At 40.4% G+C, this 20,386-nt stretch overlaps 1 protein-coding gene across 2 annotated transcripts in view; it reads right to left on the minus strand.

Annotated features, from left to right (window-relative positions):
- Window positions 1-355: 355 nt before the first annotated feature.
- ccdc136a (coiled-coil domain containing 136a) overlaps window positions 356-20,386 on the minus strand; it is a 39,435-nt gene continuing 19,404 nt past the window's right edge. Inside the window, exons 4-12 of one of the 2 annotated variants that reach the window (XM_082160500.1) lie at window positions 13,544-13,618; window positions 12,997-13,299; window positions 10,744-10,779; window positions 10,106-10,217; window positions 8,792-9,071; window positions 8,549-8,680; window positions 7,983-8,048; window positions 1,865-1,932; window positions 356-1,543 (exon numbers count right to left, since the gene is read on the minus strand). In XM_082160500.1, the coding sequence (XP_082016626.1) occupies window positions 8,013-8,048; window positions 8,549-8,680; window positions 8,792-9,071; window positions 10,106-10,217; window positions 10,744-10,779; window positions 12,997-13,299; window positions 13,544-13,618 (974 nt within the window). In that variant the 3' untranslated portion in view covers window positions 356-1,543; window positions 1,865-1,932; window positions 7,983-8,012. The remainder of the gene's footprint in view (window positions 1,544-1,864; window positions 1,933-7,982; window positions 8,049-8,548; window positions 8,681-8,791; window positions 9,072-10,105; window positions 10,218-10,743; window positions 10,780-12,996; window positions 13,300-13,543; window positions 13,619-20,386) is intronic. The other variant, XM_082160501.1, reaches the window with a different exon arrangement.

Raw genomic sequence — 20,386 nt, forward strand, 5'->3', positions numbered from 1 at the left:
CACTGCAATGCGCCATCACACCAGCAATTCACTTCCTTTCCATCGGATAGATGACACTCACTCGGCTCCCCAGCACAAACCTGATTGAGTGATACACACCGTCTCACTTTTATATCCGTATGTCCAGGGGAGTGGCAAACAAATTCCATTTGCCAATACTCATTGGCCTTTTCTCAAAGTAACAGAGGTGTTTGGGGCTCACAGGTGCGACCCCCAGTGTCAGTCATTGACACCACATCAAAGTGTTCAAATAAATGTTATATAAATTATATTGTATCTTTATATAACAAAGGGTTTAAACAATCAAGGTCATTGATGGGAAAAGTAAATAATATGTGAACTTTCTTGATAATAAGGCTTTGATAAAGAGTTCCAAACAGGCCAGGTCAGATTTGACAAAATTGTATAACCTGCAAAATAATGTCATTCTGTTTCAACATGATGAAAAGAGATTTCAGATGACTTAAGAAAAGATTTGTTAAGGTTTAATTGACTGGAACAGGTCACAGTTATGACCCTTTATGAATGGCCATCTGTAGAACCCTATAGAAAACTACTGAATTTGGTGCATGTGTCAATGATCCAAAGAATGTAATGAAGGTACATTTTCAGCAGGTGTTTGAGGAAACAACCCAACCTCAGTTTAATTTAAATTCTGTAGCCTGACATATCTTCACTAAAGTGGTTTCTGTAAGCTCTTGAACTATTTACTAAATTTGAGGTTACATTTACTTTTTACATCAGTTAACTTGGGAGTTTATGAACTAAATGGATGCCACAGTTAAATGATGTGCGTTGTTTGTTGACTAATGATGTTCAGTTCACAATTAAGGGGGCATTTTGTTGTAATAACATTCTTCTTATCAATGTACAAATCTAAATACAATAAGTTATGACACTATATAGTGTTGTCTCATGCAGTAACATGCATAAAAATATAAAAAGAACAGATTGTAGCAGTTATTGCAAACCAATTGCATTGTGTAAAATTTCATAAAATAAGGTGTAAAATAATTAAGTATTATTTAATACTTATTATAACAGTATAATTAAGTATTTTTAAAAGTAATTATTTTATTATTTTATTTTACTTTTTTCATAAATTTTTCACAAACTCTAAATTTGATTTCCAATTTGGACCTCCTTAACAGTGCTTGTTTTGGCCTGTTACAATTAATATATTTCTTGCACTTCATCTCGTATTAGGAAGAATTCATCAATGTAGTCTTATCATGATATTGAATATATTTAAGCCAACAACACAACACAATCAGTAGCTATGGTGAATAAATCAAAAACATTATTAAAACTTACTTGCTAAACTAATATAAAGCACATGTGAAATATTATAGGAAAAATTGTAATAGAGAATATAACAGAGGTAAGCGGTCGCTGCTTTTGAATTCTTCCAAGAGCAGTCATGTGCGATTCAGAACAGGCTGAAAAAAAGTGGGAACTTTTTGTCTTGGTTATTATTGCGAAAAGACAAAAGGACACAGAAAAAACAGAGCTCCAGATGTTATTGTAGAGGCTGTGATGAGTGCTGATCATATTGATGTTTGTGGTTGTCATCAGGGGAGAACATACGTAGGTAGGAAAAAAGTAATTGGCATGTTAATAATCTGGCACACAATAAATCACATTTCTCACTGAACAGTATGACTATTATTTTAAAGTGTTTCCTGTTTTCAAAGCAAGATTATTTGTTATAATAAACAAAATAAATAAATATATAACAATATGAAGTCTAAGTCTAATTTACTCAAGTCATTAGAAAGCATAAAGTTTGTTTTTACAAAACATAGCATAAAAAACACCATTAAGACCAACATATAAATAACAATATGTCTATGTTTAATATTACCTTTTGTTCTTTATACGATATAGTTCAGACCGCCAGCAACAAATCAGTGGTTTATATGAGCATCATTCCTAGAAAGGATGAGAGAAACTGGGTGATTATGACATGATAGATATCTTGGAAAGAAATGAGAACAAAAGTAATGGCTGAATGAATAGTGCACTATTTTTAATATTGAATATGGACTAGATTGTAATATTATATCATACATATGTATTTATTTATTTGTTTATTAATTTGTTTATTTTTATAATACAGATTGAGTGATCATTAGTCTCCAGCTAAGCTCAAACACACGTTCACCTAGCTATGTGTATCTCACTGTGTAGAAAATATATCTGGGATTCAATATTTATGATATTGCACTATTTCTAGGTCAGTAATCAAATTTTCTTGCACTGAAAAACTCAGTCCAAGTTTGTATTATCTGTCTTTAACTACTATGTACTTACATTAAAAACTGTAGTACTCTGCCCTGCATGCCATGGCCCTCCTGCAAGTATACCAGGCCAAGGCACTCAAAGAGCTGCATGAGGGTAGTTCTGACCCTGTCAAGTTTGGACTCTGTCACCCTGACATCCTGCCTCATGCAGGAACGGCCTCAGTCGGTGCTGAACTGCCTAAACCTGCTCAATGGCTGCACGGCGGCTCCACTGAAACTATTTCAGAGGCTCCTGGGGAATATGGCATCCGCAGCCGCAGTAACGCCGCTCGGATTGCTTCATATGAGGCCACTTCAGCACTGGCTTCACGGCCAAGATCCAAGATGGGCGTGGCAACACGGCTCGCACCGGGTACAATCACCCTGGCCTGTTGCCAAACCTTCAGCCCTTAGTCAGACCCTTCATTTCTGCGGGCAGGAGTTCCCCTAGAACTGTCTCTGCTGTTGTCTCAACAGATACCTCCACCACCAGCTGCTGAGCCACGTACAACGGGCATGCAGCCTCGGGCATTTGGACAGGACCCCGACTGCATTGGCACATCAACTGCCTTAAGTTGCTAGCAGTACAGCTTGCTCTGGGTCGCTTCAAAGCAAGCACGTACTGGTCTGTACAGACAGCACTGCGACCACTACGTTCATCAATCACAAAGGAGGTCTACACTCCCGTCACATGTCGCAACTCACCCGCCATCTCTTTCTTTGGAGTCAGAAACATCTGAGGTCACTTTCATGCCGTTCATATTCCAGGCATGCTCAGTCGTGCAGCCGACGAGCTCTCATGACAGCCTATGCTTCCGGGAGAATGGAGACTCTATCCCTAGGCAATCCAGCTAATCTGGAGGCGCTTCGGAGCCACACGGGTACACCTGTTTGCCACTCCGGACTCGTCCCACTGCCAGTTGTTTTCCTCTCTGACCAAGAGGACCTTAGACACGGATTTGCTGGCCCACGCAAGTATACGTTTCCCCCAGTGAGCCTACTTGCACAGACACTGGCCCAGACCTACTGGCCCAACCGGACCTGGTTTTCAGAACTCATGCTCCTCGCGACCCTTTGGCTCTCGCATCCAGACATCTGTAACCTCCACGTGTGGTCTCTGGACATGACTTGATAGACACCATCACTTCAGCGAGAGCGCCCTCTACGAGGCACGCATATGCCTTGAAGTGTCTCTGCCGATATTGACTCCCCCCTAACTAGGCCGGAGCTACTCCAGAGACCTTCAATATGTACTGCCCTGCTGGCCAGTCCATATATATGTAAATTCCCACATGATATGTGGTCTCCGTAGCATCCCTTTCTATAGGTACGCCTTCCCAGTGTTATCCAATAGTCTCAGCACAAACCTGAATGCGAGTTGCATGCACTCTTCCTTATATAAGGAAGATATAGCTTCGCAGAGTGGAGTTTGTGATGCAAATGTACATTGGCTCATTTAGTTAAACCCGAAGATGACTGGACTCTCAATTGAGATCCAAATTCGTCAGTTCAAATCTGACGTAACGTCTACGTTCCCTCCTTCAGGGAACAGGGGTTACAATAGTAACCCAGACGTTAATACTATATTAAGAACATGTAACATATGCAACAAGGACACTGTAAAATACATTGTTACTGTATTTTTTTTTTATATAAAGACATGTATGTACACAATAAGTGCATTATATCAAATGATTAACTTAAATGTTAGTACATACAGTAGTTAAAGATACCTAATATAAAGTGGGACCCAAGATGCTCTTTGGTACATTCTCAAATCATGCTGGACCATCAGGTTTTGTCCATGCCAGCACGAGTGCTACTGTCATTAAAGCAAAAAAGGGACATACTAAATATGGAAGCCAAAGGGCAAAGGTGTCCTTGACCTTAATGTTTAATCATGTGGTGTGCAGAGTTTGATAACATGTGAAATGGATTTCAAAATAGCAGAGGAAACAGGTGAAGTCATCAACCTATTGGTGAGTGATGATTAGGAATAATGATCTCACTTAATTTACTGTCGTTTGGTGAGCACACAATCATGTCTAAATGAACATCCCCTGGAAGGTCTGTTTTCTTTGCACCTGTCACATCCCGTTTCATTGAAATCATCACTTGCTGATACATTGCTAATGATTTCACTCACTCTCTGACACACAACCTCCAAACTATCTGACCTGCCCTATGTCTGTAAAGTAGAAGAATTAGGCTCTCATTAATTTGGATAGCTGGCCCTCTTTTAGTACAAACGTATTGAGCAAAATTAATAATTAATTACAAAAAAATGTGTAAGTCAAAAATTGTCACAATCCTAAATCACAATCCCTGTCACCTTCAGCACTACATCTCCCAGAATCCTTCCCAGTCCACCACCTGCACGCATACCACAATCATCACCAGCTGTTACTAATTACCTCATCGACTCGGCACCACATACAAGGACACTCCACACATGCACACACATTGTCTGGTCTCGTCGTTCAAAGCTGACCACTCACCGGAGAGAAACTCACCTGAGAGATACATACCTGTACAATTCAACCTTCAGTTGTCTGCCTTCAGCTTCAGCCATTCGTAGTGGTGGGCTGATCGAGGCTTCATGAAACACTGAAACAGTTGAAGCAAATGTGCCGTATTGTGTCGAAGCTTCGAAACAATCCAACACCCGTCTCCGCGTTGACACCTAGTGGTCACTTGCACGTGTTGATCTTAAACAACCTTGACAACAAGCCATTTAAAAATTTGTTGTTTTTTTATTCTTGTGTTGTTTTAATGTGTTTAGTTTTTAACATCTGTCTGACAACTACATGAGCTTGGTTTTTGTAACCTGTAGCTCCTCGTTGTGAATAAGGTTGTTTTGGTCATGAAAAATGAATATTAATAAAAGCCACAATGTCACATTTGTTACAAATTTTTTATTCAAAAATATGAATTGCTTCGCTGTCGAAGGATTCAGCCTACTTCTTTTTTTACATATAATTTCTCCATCTTTTGAAAAAAAATCTCCTCACAAAGGACACTTGTTGCTGGCATGGACAGATATTTTTTTAGCAAGGACATTCAAATGAGAAAAATACCTATCTATCTATCTATCTATCTATCTATCTATCTATCTATCTATATATATATATATATATATGTGTCTGTCTGCCTATCTATCTGTCTATATATTAATGTGTCACTATATATCCTATCTGTCAGTCGGTAGCCTATCAGTCAATACAGCCTATGTAAATTTAAATCTAGCCTAAATATAACTAACCAAATCCCACTAGAAATATGTCAATATATCGCAAAACATCCGCTATCTCAAAATCTCTCTCCTCTCATAAAAACCCATGAGGTGAAGATGCATTAACTTCACTTTAAAACTTTGTGGGAGTAGGTTGAGACTGATGTTTGATTGTGTGTTCTGTTCCCGACCCTGTCAATCAAACGCGGATTCGGCAGGTATGCCACCTGTCGAAACACTTGTGAAACGCTCCAAAGCTTAATTTAGCCGTAGTCACGTGACATGGGTGTTTTGAATCACGCTTTGGAGCAGTGTTTTGAAGCATCTACGCTTCAGGATCTCGACAAAGCACCAAAATGTCAGTTTTTCGCATCAGCCATCCCTACCATTCAGTCCACCATCTCCAACACTCTGCATCAGCAACAGATAAGATTATCTGTTATCCACTGCCATTCCTTCTACAACTACCCATTTCTCAGTTTCTCTCCTGCTTATTTCAATTGTCTGCCAAACCTAAACTTATTTGGATATTACCTGTGTTGCATCCTTTTGTTTTATGACAGAAGACCAGACCCAACTATGGGCCTTTTCCTCACCCTTTGTGATCCAGCGAATCTGCTCATCTCCATTTTCCCAGATGGTCGTCCAGTTGAGGATTACGTAAAGGAATTTCTTGAGCTTTCCAACTGATGGTACCATGAAGATCATATTTCGGAGAGGATTGAACGACCATCTTTATCAGCAGATACCGGCGTCAGCTACCACTTGTTCCCTTGAGAGCTATATTGATTATGTGCTGTGGCTAAGTGGTTCTTCCCTCAATGTTGGTGAGTTTGAAGATGCCAGTTCCACTCAATCGCTTTCTCTCCAATCCCCTCCAGCCATCCTGGCATCAGAGGTTTTGTCCATTGGGCCACCAAACACCACCGAACTCCTCACAAGTCCTTCAACATCTTCACTCCTCATGCGAGCATAAGCGTCTCCAGCCGTCATGCCCGCCAAGCCTGAGTCTCCAGTATTCCCTTGAGCCCGGAAGATGCTATCGAACAGCGCAGACCTGGTTGTGAAAGCGGCGAATCCTGCGGTTATTTCCGTCTGGAAGGCCCTGAAGACATCTTCCCCTATCAGGTCCCTACATCCAGAATCCGCTTCCAAATCCGTTCCAGTAATTGAAATTCCTGATCCTGTTCCAGTGAGATAAATTCACCAGTCTGTTCCAGTGAGTCATCTTCCCTAGTCTGTTCCACTGTGAGAAACTCCCCAGTCTGTTCCAGTGTGAGAAATCCCAGAGTCCGCTTCAGTCCCAGAGTTCAGTCCCGAGCCTGCTCAAGCCCCGACATTTAGTGACAAGTCCATTCCCGGTGCAGAATCTGCTCCAACCCATGAGCCTGCTCCAGAGTCTGAGCCAAGTCCAAGGACCACTAAAGCCTCAGCGCCTCATTTAACCTCAACTCAAAGGAGGAAGCAGAGGAAGAAGAAACGGCCCAAAGTTCAGTAATGAGTCCGCTCTAGCCTCAGAATTCTGTATTGAGCCCGTTCAGGCCCAATAATCTACATTGGAGCCCACTCTAACCCCTGAATCAGCATCAACGCCCACTCATACCGGTGAGTTACCTCTAAATTTACCTCCACTCCTTGAGTCCGTATAAGAATTCTCCCCAGACAAAGAGTCCACTTCAGAGTACAGACCGGTGAAGGCTCCATCCCCTGACCAGAGCCCCGTGCTCGCCGTCAACCCTGAGCTCAGCCCAGTATCTGCTCTTCCGCCAGAATCCAGCCAACATGGCCATCATGCCAGAACCCAGCCAGATACTTCCAAGCCCAGAGGATTCTGAGACCCCTACACCAATGATTGTTCCCCCTGTTATGACGTTGGCCATAATGTGTGTTTGGACCGCACACTGCTCTACTACTTGTATCGAAGTGGAGGTATTCATCCCAGTAATTCAAATTTGCCCAGAGACGACCAGGGAGGTCGTTCCTAAGTTTGCAGTTTGTCCAGATACAACTATAAAGGACGTTTCCCAGTCTTCTGTCTGTCTAGATACGACCACAGATTCCCTGTTTTCCCAGATACGACCAAGAAGGTCATCCCCAAATTTTCTGTCTGCCCTAATACAACAAGAAAGGTTTTTCCCAAATTTCCTGTTTGCCCTAGTATCAAGGCCACGGAGGCCAATCCTTCATGGTCCCCTGAGCTACCTGCCACCCCGGAGGCTACCTATCCTGCCGGCACCGCCCTAGTCACCTGCTCCCCACTGGCCATCCTGTCCAGCACCAGGATGCCCGCCCTCCCTCCCTGGATGGATTCTATTAGGCATGAGGTCACGCCTTCTGGGAGGGGTGGGGGAGGACTGTCACAATCCTAAGTCACCAGCCCGGTCACCTTCAGCAATACATCTCCCAGAATCCTTCCTGGTCCACCGCCTGCACTCATTCCACAATCATCACCAGCTGTCACTAATCACCTCATCAACATCAGTTGTCTGCCTTCAGCTTCAGCCATCCGGTCCACCATCACCAACAATCTGCATCTGCAACAGATAAGACTGTTATCCACTGCCATTCCTTCTACAACTACCCATTTCTCAGTTTCTCACCTGCTTACTTCAATTATCAGCCAAACCTGCAAATAAACTTGTTATTTGTATTTTACCTGAGTTGCATCCTTCTGTGTTATGACAAAAATAGTGCAATAATGAAAAGCGTGTTTAAAGCGTGTTTTTGTTTAAAAGTATCCATATTTGTAGAAACATTCATAAATGCTCTGGAAGGATGGAACAATATTCAATTTGTCTGTCTTCATCAAATGTAGGGATAAAGTGGAATTCAGTTTATTGTTAATTTAACATCACATTAATCCTCATTAAACCTGATGGTTCATCTATATTACTTACGATTATAAATCGACTTGCATTCAGATATTTTATATATATATATATATATATATATATATATGTATATATATATATATGTATATATATATATATGTATGTATTCGCCAACTTTTGTAGGCCAATGGTAATCAATGTACCTCTTTTACGTCAGCAGCCCTCTCCAGCTCTTCCCTGCAGCGCAGTAACTCCAGCTCCAGTTCCGCTCGCTCCTTCTGACTGGTCTCATACATTTCCCGCAGATTTTCTAGTTCATTCTTTACTCCATCACACTAAAAGACACAATTAAGCAAAATGTAGAGAACATATTCTTAAGAAATATTTAATATAAAAAAAAAAAAAATACAGTATATATATATATAAAAGGACATCAGGGTGTGTACCTCTCGCTGCATGTGTGTGGCCTTCTCTTCTGTTTGTTTGAGTTGATCTCTCAGTGAGAGGATCTCTGAAAAACCTCCTGTCCAGCTAGTGGGAGTGATAGGTTTGCCTTCAAACGATATATTCTTCTGGATACCCGCATCCACCAGCCTGCAGTTGGAGCCTATTTGATTCACACTCATATAAGAACCTCCAGTTTCCATCTCTGTTCCACACTGCATATAGTTTCCCTCTTCGGTCTCTTCCTGTTCTTCTTTAAGAGATATGTAGGAACTGCCTGAACTGTGACATAAAAGCCAAAACAAGATGCATACAGGAGTGAAACGTCTACAGTACATGCTATTAAAACTTGTTCAAGTCGGCATGAAACGGAAATTGCTATAGTCTTTTCTTCCCTATTTTGATGTATATCCAAGTGAACCGGCCTCTGGAATGAGAAAAAATGTAGAGCAGGACTTGAATTCGTCATCTGGAATTGCTGGATCATAGGAAGTTGGGTGTTGCTAACTAAATGGAGGCAAATCTGAACAAGTAGTGCTCATTGCAGAGCCTATTGACGTCCAGCTCTGGATGTAATGGGTGAAGCTTGACCTAGTTCAGCTTCACCTCTGTGGACCTAATGGATAGAGTTATGTTTAGCGGTATGGTTAGGGTGTGGTTGGTCTGCCTAGCTCTAATGAAATCCAAATCCAAAGTTTTGGAATAATCTATGTCTTTTGAACAGAAAGGCAAGGAAAATGAGAAACGCATTCTATGGAGCCCCTAAAGGGACATGGTTAGGCTTGCTGCGGTAGCAGTACAAAGAGGTGACTGACGGGCCGATGTCAGAGGATTTGATGCGCAACAGATCCTGAGCATCACTGACACATCTAAAATGTGTGGTCAGTACTGCTGCTCCCGTACATGTGATCGCGAATTTAAATGTTATGTTCCTAAAGTTATTTCTTTTAGCAGATATATATTAAACATTCATCCTTTTCTGGAAAATTCAATCAAAAATGATGAGATTGTTAGATTTGATAGAAAAGTTTTGTCCAATAAAATGTTTAATGGAATGTGAATCTCCCTCCACCCTCAATTATCCAAACTCTGAATGCTTTGCCAGGTTGTGCTGTAAACTAAAGCCTGTTTGCAATTTCTTAAAAAAAAAATATTCTGGTAAGTCCTGCCCCAGTTTCCAGTTTCAATAGGAATTATGTCAATGACGGAAAGAGAATTTCAACAATAGTTTGTCAAAAAGTTGTGATAAATGCTTTCAGATTTTATAAAATGCCAGAACTGGAGACATTTGAGTATCAAAAGGTGTAGTTTCTCACCTCCTCTTTTGTAGCATGTGCAATTTATGAGTCAGTCTTGTGTTTTCATCTTGCAGTGCATGACATTGTTCCCTCAGACTCTTACATTCATCCATCAATTGACCCACATCACCTGATCAAGTAATGCAAGAAAATAGATTTACATGGGAATTAACAATGCTAGTTTATGTTTGTAGAGAGACACTTTCTAAACAAAGCAACCTACAAGAAATTGTATAGTCATTTGACTCATCTATCATATTTGATAAAAAGATAAAAATGGTGGTTCATAATTGCTTCTACTATTTAAGGGCAATAGCCAAATCAAAACCAATTTTGGGGCCAAACATATGTTGCTCGCTTGCAGCTAGTACAAACTGCTGCTACAAGGTTGTTAAGGAATGCTGGGAAAACGGATCATGTTACGCCCTTGTTATCCTTTTTAGGAGGACCACCAGTACAATTTAGGATACAGTATAAGATTCTGATATATGTTTTTAAAGCACTTCATGGAATGGAATACTTATCTAAACGTATTAAGCCCTATACAGTCCAGGCGAACCAATAATTGTATTAATGACTGAAGTGAGTTTTTTTATTTTATTATTATTATTATTTATTATTGCACATTATGAAAGAGGTAAGTTTACAATGCTTACCTGAAACCACCTTATTTATATCTGCTAACTCCATACCTGCAAATAACAATTCAATAATTTACAACACATCCCCCCAAATGCTTTTACTCACATTGTGACCAATACATAGTACTTTTCTTCACCCCGTTCTTGGCCTTACATTGACTGGAACAATCATTCCATCCAGTGGGACGCATGTAGTCATCCAGGCTCTCAACAGCTTCAGTGTCAGAGTTTACTGCATCTTCACATAACAATGACAATTACCCACACCATCTGCTATTCTGCAGGAGCTCTTCCCCGCTGGACACTGAGGGCTGCAAACGTTTCTGAAATGCTTCAGGGTTCCACCCTTTATTAAAACTAGTGTGATTTATGGTCATCACTGCAGGACGCTAACCAGCTTTAGAAATTAAGTGAATGTATCATGCATTGATTTCAAAATGATGTCAACATGGACATTAGTGGATGTTTCAGACATTGTCTAAATAAAAACAAACATATTACTTAAAAAAATTAAAATAAATGAACTGATTGTGAAATTGAAATAATTTTTGTTTTGAGATTATCAGAACCCTCGTTTCTAGCTTTTGGGCCAAGGTTTCTAAAACTATAACAATAGTATTCCACATTAATTGTAATTAATTATTCACCTGTCAGGTTTTATAAACTGACCAAGAGCTATTTTAATTATTGCTTGTAATAATAAAACACAATATTATTATATAAAACTATTAAACTGGGGTATCTAGTTTTCCACCAGGGATTAGCTTTTTAAGAAAAAAAAAGCTATTTATATATTGTCCCTTTTTTTCTATTGAAACCTGCATAGCCTGTTTTAAATTTGATTTGTGACTGTTGTGTTTGTATGTACTGTAACTTATTTTCATTAACTTTTTAATTTAACTAGTATTTTAATTTAACTATATTATTTTAACTATACTGATTGCATGTTATCTGGTGACAGATGTTATTTTAAAAAGTCTTAGAAATATTGTATTTAATTTTCAATATATATCTAGTTGATAGGTCCGTTACATGCAATCTGCTAGCAATCACATAATTTACTACATGGCACAAGCGGATTGGCCTCTATTCCATTGCTTGCTCAACATAGTCTGGTTCAGTGTTCACTGTAAGCCGGTTCCTCTGAAAACTCTCCACCTCCCCCAGCTCCACCTGTCTAGATCTGCTACGGGATTTATGCATGTCTATTCATGAAGGAGCAGCATATCTTACATGCTCACAGCAGCATGTCCGTGTATCTACTGGCAGTAGCAAGTCGATACTTGTCCATACCAACCCTATCCTAACCCATTGCGTAGCAGATCTATTCCACCAAGATTAAACAACTTAAAGGGATAGTTCACTCAAAAATGAAAATTTTCCCATCATTTACTCACCCTCAAGCCATCCTAGGTGCATATCACTTTATTCTTTCAGTCAAACACAGTCAGAGTTATATATAATAAAAAAAATCCTGACTCTTCCAAGCTTTGTAATTGGAGTAAATAGAGTCTGAGTTTTTGAAGATCCAAAAAGTGCATCAATCCATCATAAAAGTAATCCTTACGGCTCCAGGGGGTTAATAAATGCCTTTTGAAGTGAAGTGATGCATTTTTGTAAGAAAATTATCCATATTTATAACTTTATAAACTTTGATCACTGGCTTCTGGTAATGGCCGTACGCGAGTCTAGTTTCGGTGGAAGAGTGACCTCTGACCCGACGTAGGATGTAGGAGTAGCGTAAGCTTAGGTAACAGTTCAAACAAATAGGGCTAGGCAACAAACTCAAGCTCCTCCCACATTTCTCTTTAAAAATTCCCATTTTGTAAGCTCCCCCAGCTCCAACTGTATTTTTCTAACAAAAAGGCCTTTATTAACCCCCTAGAGTCATATGGAGTACTTTTATGATGGATGGATGGATGCGCTTTTTGGAGCTTCAGAACCCAGGCTCTATTCACTCATATTATAAAGCTTGGAAGAGCCAGGATATTTTTTGATATAACTCCGATAGTGTTTGGCTGAAAGAAGAAAGTCATATACACCTAGGATGGCCTGAGGGTGAGTAAATTAATGGGATCATTTTCATTTCTTTAACATTTAACACTGTCAGTTTTAACATTTTTAAGTCAGTTTTAAGCTAAACTGTTGTCATGAAAAGTTGTTTATGTTAGTACTTGGTATCAAATTAAAAAGTGAAAAATTCTGAAATGTTGTAACCTGACAATCTGACTAAGAGCTCTTTTGCTGTGTCCTGTGTTTTGTTCTCACCCTCTTTCCTCTGCTTTTGACGGAACTGGCTCTTCATCTCTATTTCCGCTCGGAGAGTGACGATCTCCTGCTCATACTCCTGTTCCGTGTTCTCCAGTCTTGAGATTTCAGCCCGTAAACGGCAGAGCTCCTCCTGCAGACTGGCGATGTCGTTCTCCCTTTCAGCCGCAGCCTCCTCCGCCGCCTGCTGCAGCACCAGCACCTCCTCCTGTGCTGTTCGCAGTTCCTCCTGCGCTTCCAGAAGCTCGCTCTCCTTCTCCTCCTCTAGACTGTCCATCTCTTCCTGAACAGAACGAAGCTGGGCTACAGGGGTTGGGAGATAATAAGAAACGTATGACTTTTATAAACCAAACTCAGTCAAAATGTGGCAGCATTTTTTTTTTTTACCTCCTTCCTTACAAATATTTTAAATAAAAACGGCATTTGCTTTGATACTTTGTCAACTAATGCATTATGCAATACTATTCATATAAGTAAATATTTCTGTTGGACAACTTCAAATCAACCTCCTATTATCTTGGGTTTGTGTATTCAGAGTCTCTGTTACCTTGCAGACGCTGGATCTGTCTTGTGAAGGCCTCTGCCTGATGAGCACTAGCTAAACGCTCCTCCTCAAGAAGACCTGAACAGGGATAGAGAAATACATATTATATATAAAATGTCAGCAACCTCATCTATCTTAGGGATGCACCAATACCACTTTTTTCAGAATGAGTCTGATACTTTCATTTTTGGTTCTTGCCTATACCGATACCTGTACTTTCACTGCACTTATAATCTTTTAATAAATAGGGTAGAGAAACCAAAAGAATATGAATCATATTAGTTGGCTTAATTTGTTAAGTAAATATATATTTCCTTCAGTTATTTTCATGCTTAAGCATGTTAAAATGTATTGTATGAGCTTCTGTTACTTTCACTGTTCATTCTATTGCTCTATCATATTTTATCTATCATTTAATTGCACCGCACATATTTAGAGCTGCTCTAGCAGGGCTCACTGCTAAGGATTGTGTCAGTGGTTCAAATGTTTAGATAGAATTCTCTATTCCAATTTTGATACTACAGCAAAAAACTACTAGCCTAATTAATGTAAATTAAAACATAATTAAAGACAAGTAAGCAGTCAGTAATAAAATAAGAACAAATTATCAAACAAAGAAAGGCTACAAAGTTCCCTTTCAGATGGTCACGTTCGACATCACGTCAACATACTGACGAATTGGGTTCATGCCTGAGAGCCCAATCACTTTCGAGTTTAAACTAAATGAGCCAATGGACATTTGCATGTGAGATTTGCATCTCGCAGTCTGGACCACAGCGCAGGTGTATGGAAGCAGATGCAATGTATATTCAGCTTTTCGCTTTGGAACTAAGCTGTTCTTCTGTTCCTGCTCCATCCAGTCACCAAGAGTGAATTTAACGAGCGAGTGTTCTTCGGGAAGAAGCCTCTCTTCAGGTGTTGGTATGAAGGCGCTACAGCGGTGGTCGCAATCTCTGAGAGCATTAAAAACAGCTGTTTTCACAGCTTTTGAGAGAGTTGCGCCTTCAATGAGAGTGTTGTTCATTCAGCTTGAGAGAGTTTGCGCCTTCAATGAGTTTGAGTGCACATGGTTGATATTCTGCCGCCTTTGCTACCGCCTGAATCAGTCCGTTATGTCCAGAACTCGCTGGTCCCGCTCAGCCTCCCTCTCCCACCACCTCTCAAGAATGCTATTTAGACTGCTTTATTTTTTGTTGAATTTTGTACTGCCTGTCCAAGCTCCTCTCCAGTCCCCAGCTACTCCTGCCACCCAGTCATCACTATCTCCCATCAATCCCTCAGTGGCGATTAAACACCTCGGGCCTGCTGGGAGTCATCTCTCCCTGGATGTGGGAAGTCCTCATCATCGCCTCCGATCGTTCCCAGTGACAACATCTCCATGGCTCCTCCCTCCTCGCCTCCGTGGCGCGCAGTCTCAGCTGTGGCCTGAATCAGCGATCAACTTCCTCTGCTGAAGGCTAGGACTTCACCACCATCAGCACCACCCTGGACTTTTTTGTTTGACCTCCTCCCGGACGTCCTTCCTCCTCCAGAGCCTCCTCTTTTTTCCATCCTCTGGCACTAGGTTGCGCCTTCCGGGAGGGGGCGTACTGTCACACGCACACTCTCAATCTAGCCTTTATGATTTGCACCTTTCGCCCGCCTTGGTTAACCTTTTCACATAGGTTAAATATTCTGGCTGACCCCCCAGCAGTTTTTCAAGGTGACCGTTATTTAGAACCTGTCACTTTATTGTTTCCATGGTGCGCCTCCATGGTGCGCCTATCATTGCTTGTCACGTGACACACCGCAACCACAACAGCGCTAATTGAATGATGATCGCCGCCATGTTAGTTTGTTCCACAGTTCAGAGAATCGGATCTGTTGGATTTACAAAACGTCAATTCATCCACTTCTCCCGCAATACATGAAAGTAAGTGGTCAGTGAACTGGGAGAAGAATTGAGTAAACTTTAAAGCTACTTACACAATGTGTATCTGATATGAATAAAACGTGTCATCTAATTATAATGGAAAGGATTATTATTCCGATTCCATAGATATCAGTGTGTATTTTACAAACGTTGTGGTGTTTCTGGTGTTTGTTCCTGTTCTAGTTTGGCATTCTCTTCTGGGGCTCGTTCTTCGTACGTTGCTTATTACATTCGAGATCAAATGACACATCCAAGATGATATCATCGTGCTAATCATGATCTGGCTAACTCGGTTCTTCGAACACACTTGCCGGATATGATTAGTATAGCTGGATTGAGTTATCTGAGATAATTGCGCGTTCATGCGCTGGGTTAAAAGGGGATATGTATCGATAGTAGAAACATTGATCAGCAACGCTGCTATTGGCTGCTCAGCGTGGCCAAAGGGCGGGCACAGTTTTTCTCCGCAGCAGAGCAAGAACTAATAGTTGAAGTTAATTCGGAATTTTTATGTTTAATCAAAACGCCAGGGAACACCTCAAAGTCTGCAAAAGCCAGGAGAGAGGGCTGGCAAAAAGTAGCAGACAATTTAAATCCGTTAGAAGTGGCCATGTTAGATGTTTTTATCACTTATTAGCCTATATTTTTGTATTTTAATAATTGCATTATTACTTTATTCATTGTAATGTCAGAGTCACCACACTAGAACATGGGAACAAATAAAAGTGAAGTACAAAAATATTCTACATAATGGTAATTTTTTGTTATATATTATAGTCTCTTTTATAAAAGGCACTGTTAAATAAATGGTTGTCGGTTTATAAAAGCAACCAAGAAAAAGGCTGAGAAAAAAAAAGAAAAGATCTTAGTAGCCTACACTGTAAAATTCAGTAAATTAAGGCCGTATAGTCATTTCAACTGTTAAATCTTGAGTAATGATGAATTGCTTTGACTTGTGAAAGTGAAAACTGATAAACTTATGTTAATGTGAAATATTTTGCCATGAGTTATTGATCACATTTTTCCCGAGTGTAGTTCATTGTAATGTTTTCCTCTTTTGTGCACTTTTACATAATACACCAACACTTGTATCTGTTCCCAAGAAAGTGGTGGCTGAAATACAGTATGTGCAGTAAGTGGACATTTTCTAACTTTCCAAAGGAAAGAAAGTATAAGACTTTGTAATGTCCATTTGTTTCCATTGCACTGGACAGTGAATAAACCCTCTCAGATAACTGTCATATGGAGGAACTAGCCTACCTGCAAGTGCATAAATAACTTTACTTCATTTATACTTGTATGCTTTATGGCAGCAATTTAAGTTGCAGGATTCCACATCTACAGAAGAGTCTGCACAGACAGAGGAGACATAGGCCTACAGCTGGGCAGTGTATAGCCAACTTTTCCTTTTTATTTGTTGCATGAGGCATGTGTCTAATATCTCTTGTTGCAGGCACTTTACCACTGGCTTTTCTTTACAAAGAACAATTGAAATAAAACTCAAGGAACTAAGCATATTTGTCTTTTATTCAACATTTAATGAAAAGTGGGGTTTTTTTTGGCAATGTTGTGTAATATGGCACATGCAACAATGTCACAGGCCCTGTCAGGTGTGCAACCCTCAGACTTTTCAGACACTGAAATCTTCCCTTTAGTTAGCCAAAGTTAATTTCATTGTGTGCCCTTGTCCTGGCTAGAGCTGCATTGTAACTGGTTTGGGTCAGGGAATGGGGTCATAAAACACCTGTCTGCAGGCGGGAACATGTCATAATCACCTATGAAAAAATGCAGTTCTGTTAGGATCAGCATAAGTGTATGTAATACAGTGAGCTTGATATTTAATTATGGAACTTTCCTTACCACTTTCAAATAATGTGCATAAATGTGAATCTCTGAAAATGCTTAAGTCATGCACAGATCCTGGCCATTTTGCTTTCACATTTGTGATATGGAAGATTTTAGTCAACTGCCTTTTTTTTATTTGATATAATATTATTAATCTGGAATATTAAGAATCCCAATAGTAACTGGGCTGCACATTTACATTGTGAACCCCCTTTCTGTTCACATAATCCCCTTCATTGAGGCCTTGATGGCAGTCTATGGTAGCCTATAGTCTATGGTACCAATCACGTTAGTGAAGCCTGAGTGACATACTGTAATCGGCATGGTCATGATTGCATGATCTTCATAAAAAATTATGATAGCCTAAAAAAAAAATTGCTTTAAAAAAAAAAACTGCTTTACAACATTGGGTCTTAAGTGGCTTGGAAATGACACAAAAAACCTAAAACAGTTTTTTAAACCTAAAAGCGCCAGGTAAACTCCGAATGACACGACAGACAGCACTTTCCATCAAGTTCTCCGCATCTCCAATAGTGTAAAGGAAAGAGCCACTCGCAAATAATCTTAGGGCAATGCAAACAGTTTGTGCTGTAGTTAAAGCCCGACTCCGACAAGTCGAAACTAAATGTGCGTTTCCAACAATTTAATAATGTAAACGACAATCTCACGAGTCACGAGAAAAAAAAAATATATCTTAGAAAGTGCACTATCGCGCTGCGCTGGACTTCCCGTATCAACTCCGCTTATGAGCCGCAGTCTAATCCTGTTAACATGAAATAAGCCTGCTCCCGAGCAGGTTTAAGCTTACGGACCTGTTGCTATGACAGCAAGTCCAGGATGAGCGTCGAAGAACCAAACAATCCAAGATCATGCCAAATCGTCAACAATCAAATTCAGCCAACTGAGTTAGCGACGTATGAAGAACGGGCCCCTGGTCTCCGTTCCTGCTGGATTGTTCGTTGTGTCTTCGTCTCTGTTCTTCGTCTTCACTCTCTGGAACTGGACTCATCATTCATCCACCATCCACCTTCAGCCCGGTTGCCCGTCGAAGTCCCTGCATCACTCTCCTGCCCCTGTGTGTCGTATTTTGTGTGGACCTGACCTTCTCTGTTTATTCTTGAATAAACGTGATTTGACGTGCTTTTGCCTTCTCTCTTTCGTTCATGACACTATGGGCCCTATCTTACACCCAGTGTCTACACACTATGGGCCCTATCTTACACTCGGTGCAATGCAGCGCCAAGTGCGACGCAAGTGTTTTTTGCTTGTTTCAGTCCGACGCAGTTATCATTTTCACGTCCTGCGCCACATTGTTTAAATAGCAAATGCATTTGCGCCCATTTGTACGCCCATGGGTGACAACACGCATACACTCTGCTTATTAAACACACAGGGACGCACAACAGCACACAAACATGCCAAATATTAAAAATAAAAGGATTACAATGTAACCGATTATTATTGTGTACATAAAGATATGGTGGAATGAATCTGTCTTGTCCCGTAGATGGTCTGCTTGCACACTTTTACCTCGCGCAAGAGCAGATCCGTTTGCGCTCTGGAGACGCATTCGGTCTTTCCACTATCAAATTCTGCCATGTAAATAGCGAAACCGCCATGGCGCGAACACAACTGGCATTTAAAGGGAATGGGAGATGAGACTCTGATTGGTTTATTGCACGTAAAGCCCAAAACACACCCATTACTCATTAAGAGAATAGGGACAAGCTTTAGACCATGCGCACGTGCCGGCCATTTTTCCCGTCGATTAAACTAGCAAAAGTGGATTCGGACACGCCCTAAGTGCACTTGCGCCCTGCGCTCTAGACCATGCGCTTAGATCATTAAAATAGGGCCCTAAGACTCTGTGTGAGTAAGCTAATTCTGTGTTCCTGAGAATAATATTGTTTCTATTAAAGACTCTTGACCCTTCATCTTCGTCCTTGTGCGTGTTTCTACTACAAGTCGTGACAACATAGTAGTTAAAGACACCTTATATAAAGTGGGACCAGAATACTTGCTACATATTGTCCAGAACAACACAGAGCCTAATTTTCTTAAAGAGATCGTAGTGAAATAAAAAAATCTCCATTACATTTATATTTCATCTGCAGCTAAAAAAACAGCAACTGGGGCTCCAGCATCCCCAAGACCCTACAGAGGACAAGCGGTTTGGAATGGATGGACATTTATGCGCAAGGAAAATATTTAAGTGAGAGTAAATTCTCACAGTAAAATTAAAAGACTTTATAGCAACCCAAAACTCAGCAGGGGAGGCTTTGTCCCTCTTAATGTAAATGGGACTTATATACATACAGTAAACATGTTTTTACATAAACATGGAGAGTATCCCATCCCCCTGCCCTCTTTCCCCATACTTCAAGCATTAGGCCAGAGTGTCTAATTTCTGGATCTTTATACTATATGTTGTGTTTCGGGTATGAGAATGCTGTGCAACTCAAAACACTTGAAACCTCTTTAGGACAACTTTAGAGGGTGAGACTGATCTATGCTATGTCTGCGATCATGAATGAGCAGGAACAGCAGAGCATGGTGACTGGAGATGGTCCCGGAATAAAAGCATTTGCTGCCCTAGAGCTGGTCAGGACAACCCGTCTGGAACCTTCCCTCAGCATGCAGCTGTCATTTCACATGCCTGTCGTGTTACACACAAACAGCCCACAGTCACAGACCCCCGCACACGGAGATCATTACCAGAGTCCCACAAGTCTGTCTGCTATACAGCAGGTGACTCATTAAAGAGCTATAAAGGGCTATATATAGAAACTATTTTACTGGGCCTGTCATTGAGTCCAACAACTCATAAACAGACAGATCACACTTATCTATATCTCTGACAAATAACTTTTAAGAAATGTAAAGAAACATAGTTTTTTTAAGGACATTGTGCATTAAGGTTACAGTAAGTATTAGTCATTTACCCAGTGCCAATTTCATTACAATTTTTCCTATGCTGAGTTTATGGTTTGTATAATTTGAATATGTTTTATGCAGATATTATAGGTCATATAATCCATTGTATACCAAATATGTAGTCTGTTATAAATAACTCATTGTTTAAAGTTACA

This window comes from Leuciscus leuciscus, assembly GCF_965113295.1.
Source record: "Leuciscus leuciscus genome assembly, chromosome: 25".
Taxonomy (NCBI): Eukaryota; Metazoa; Chordata; class Actinopteri; order Cypriniformes; family Leuciscidae; genus Leuciscus; species Leuciscus leuciscus.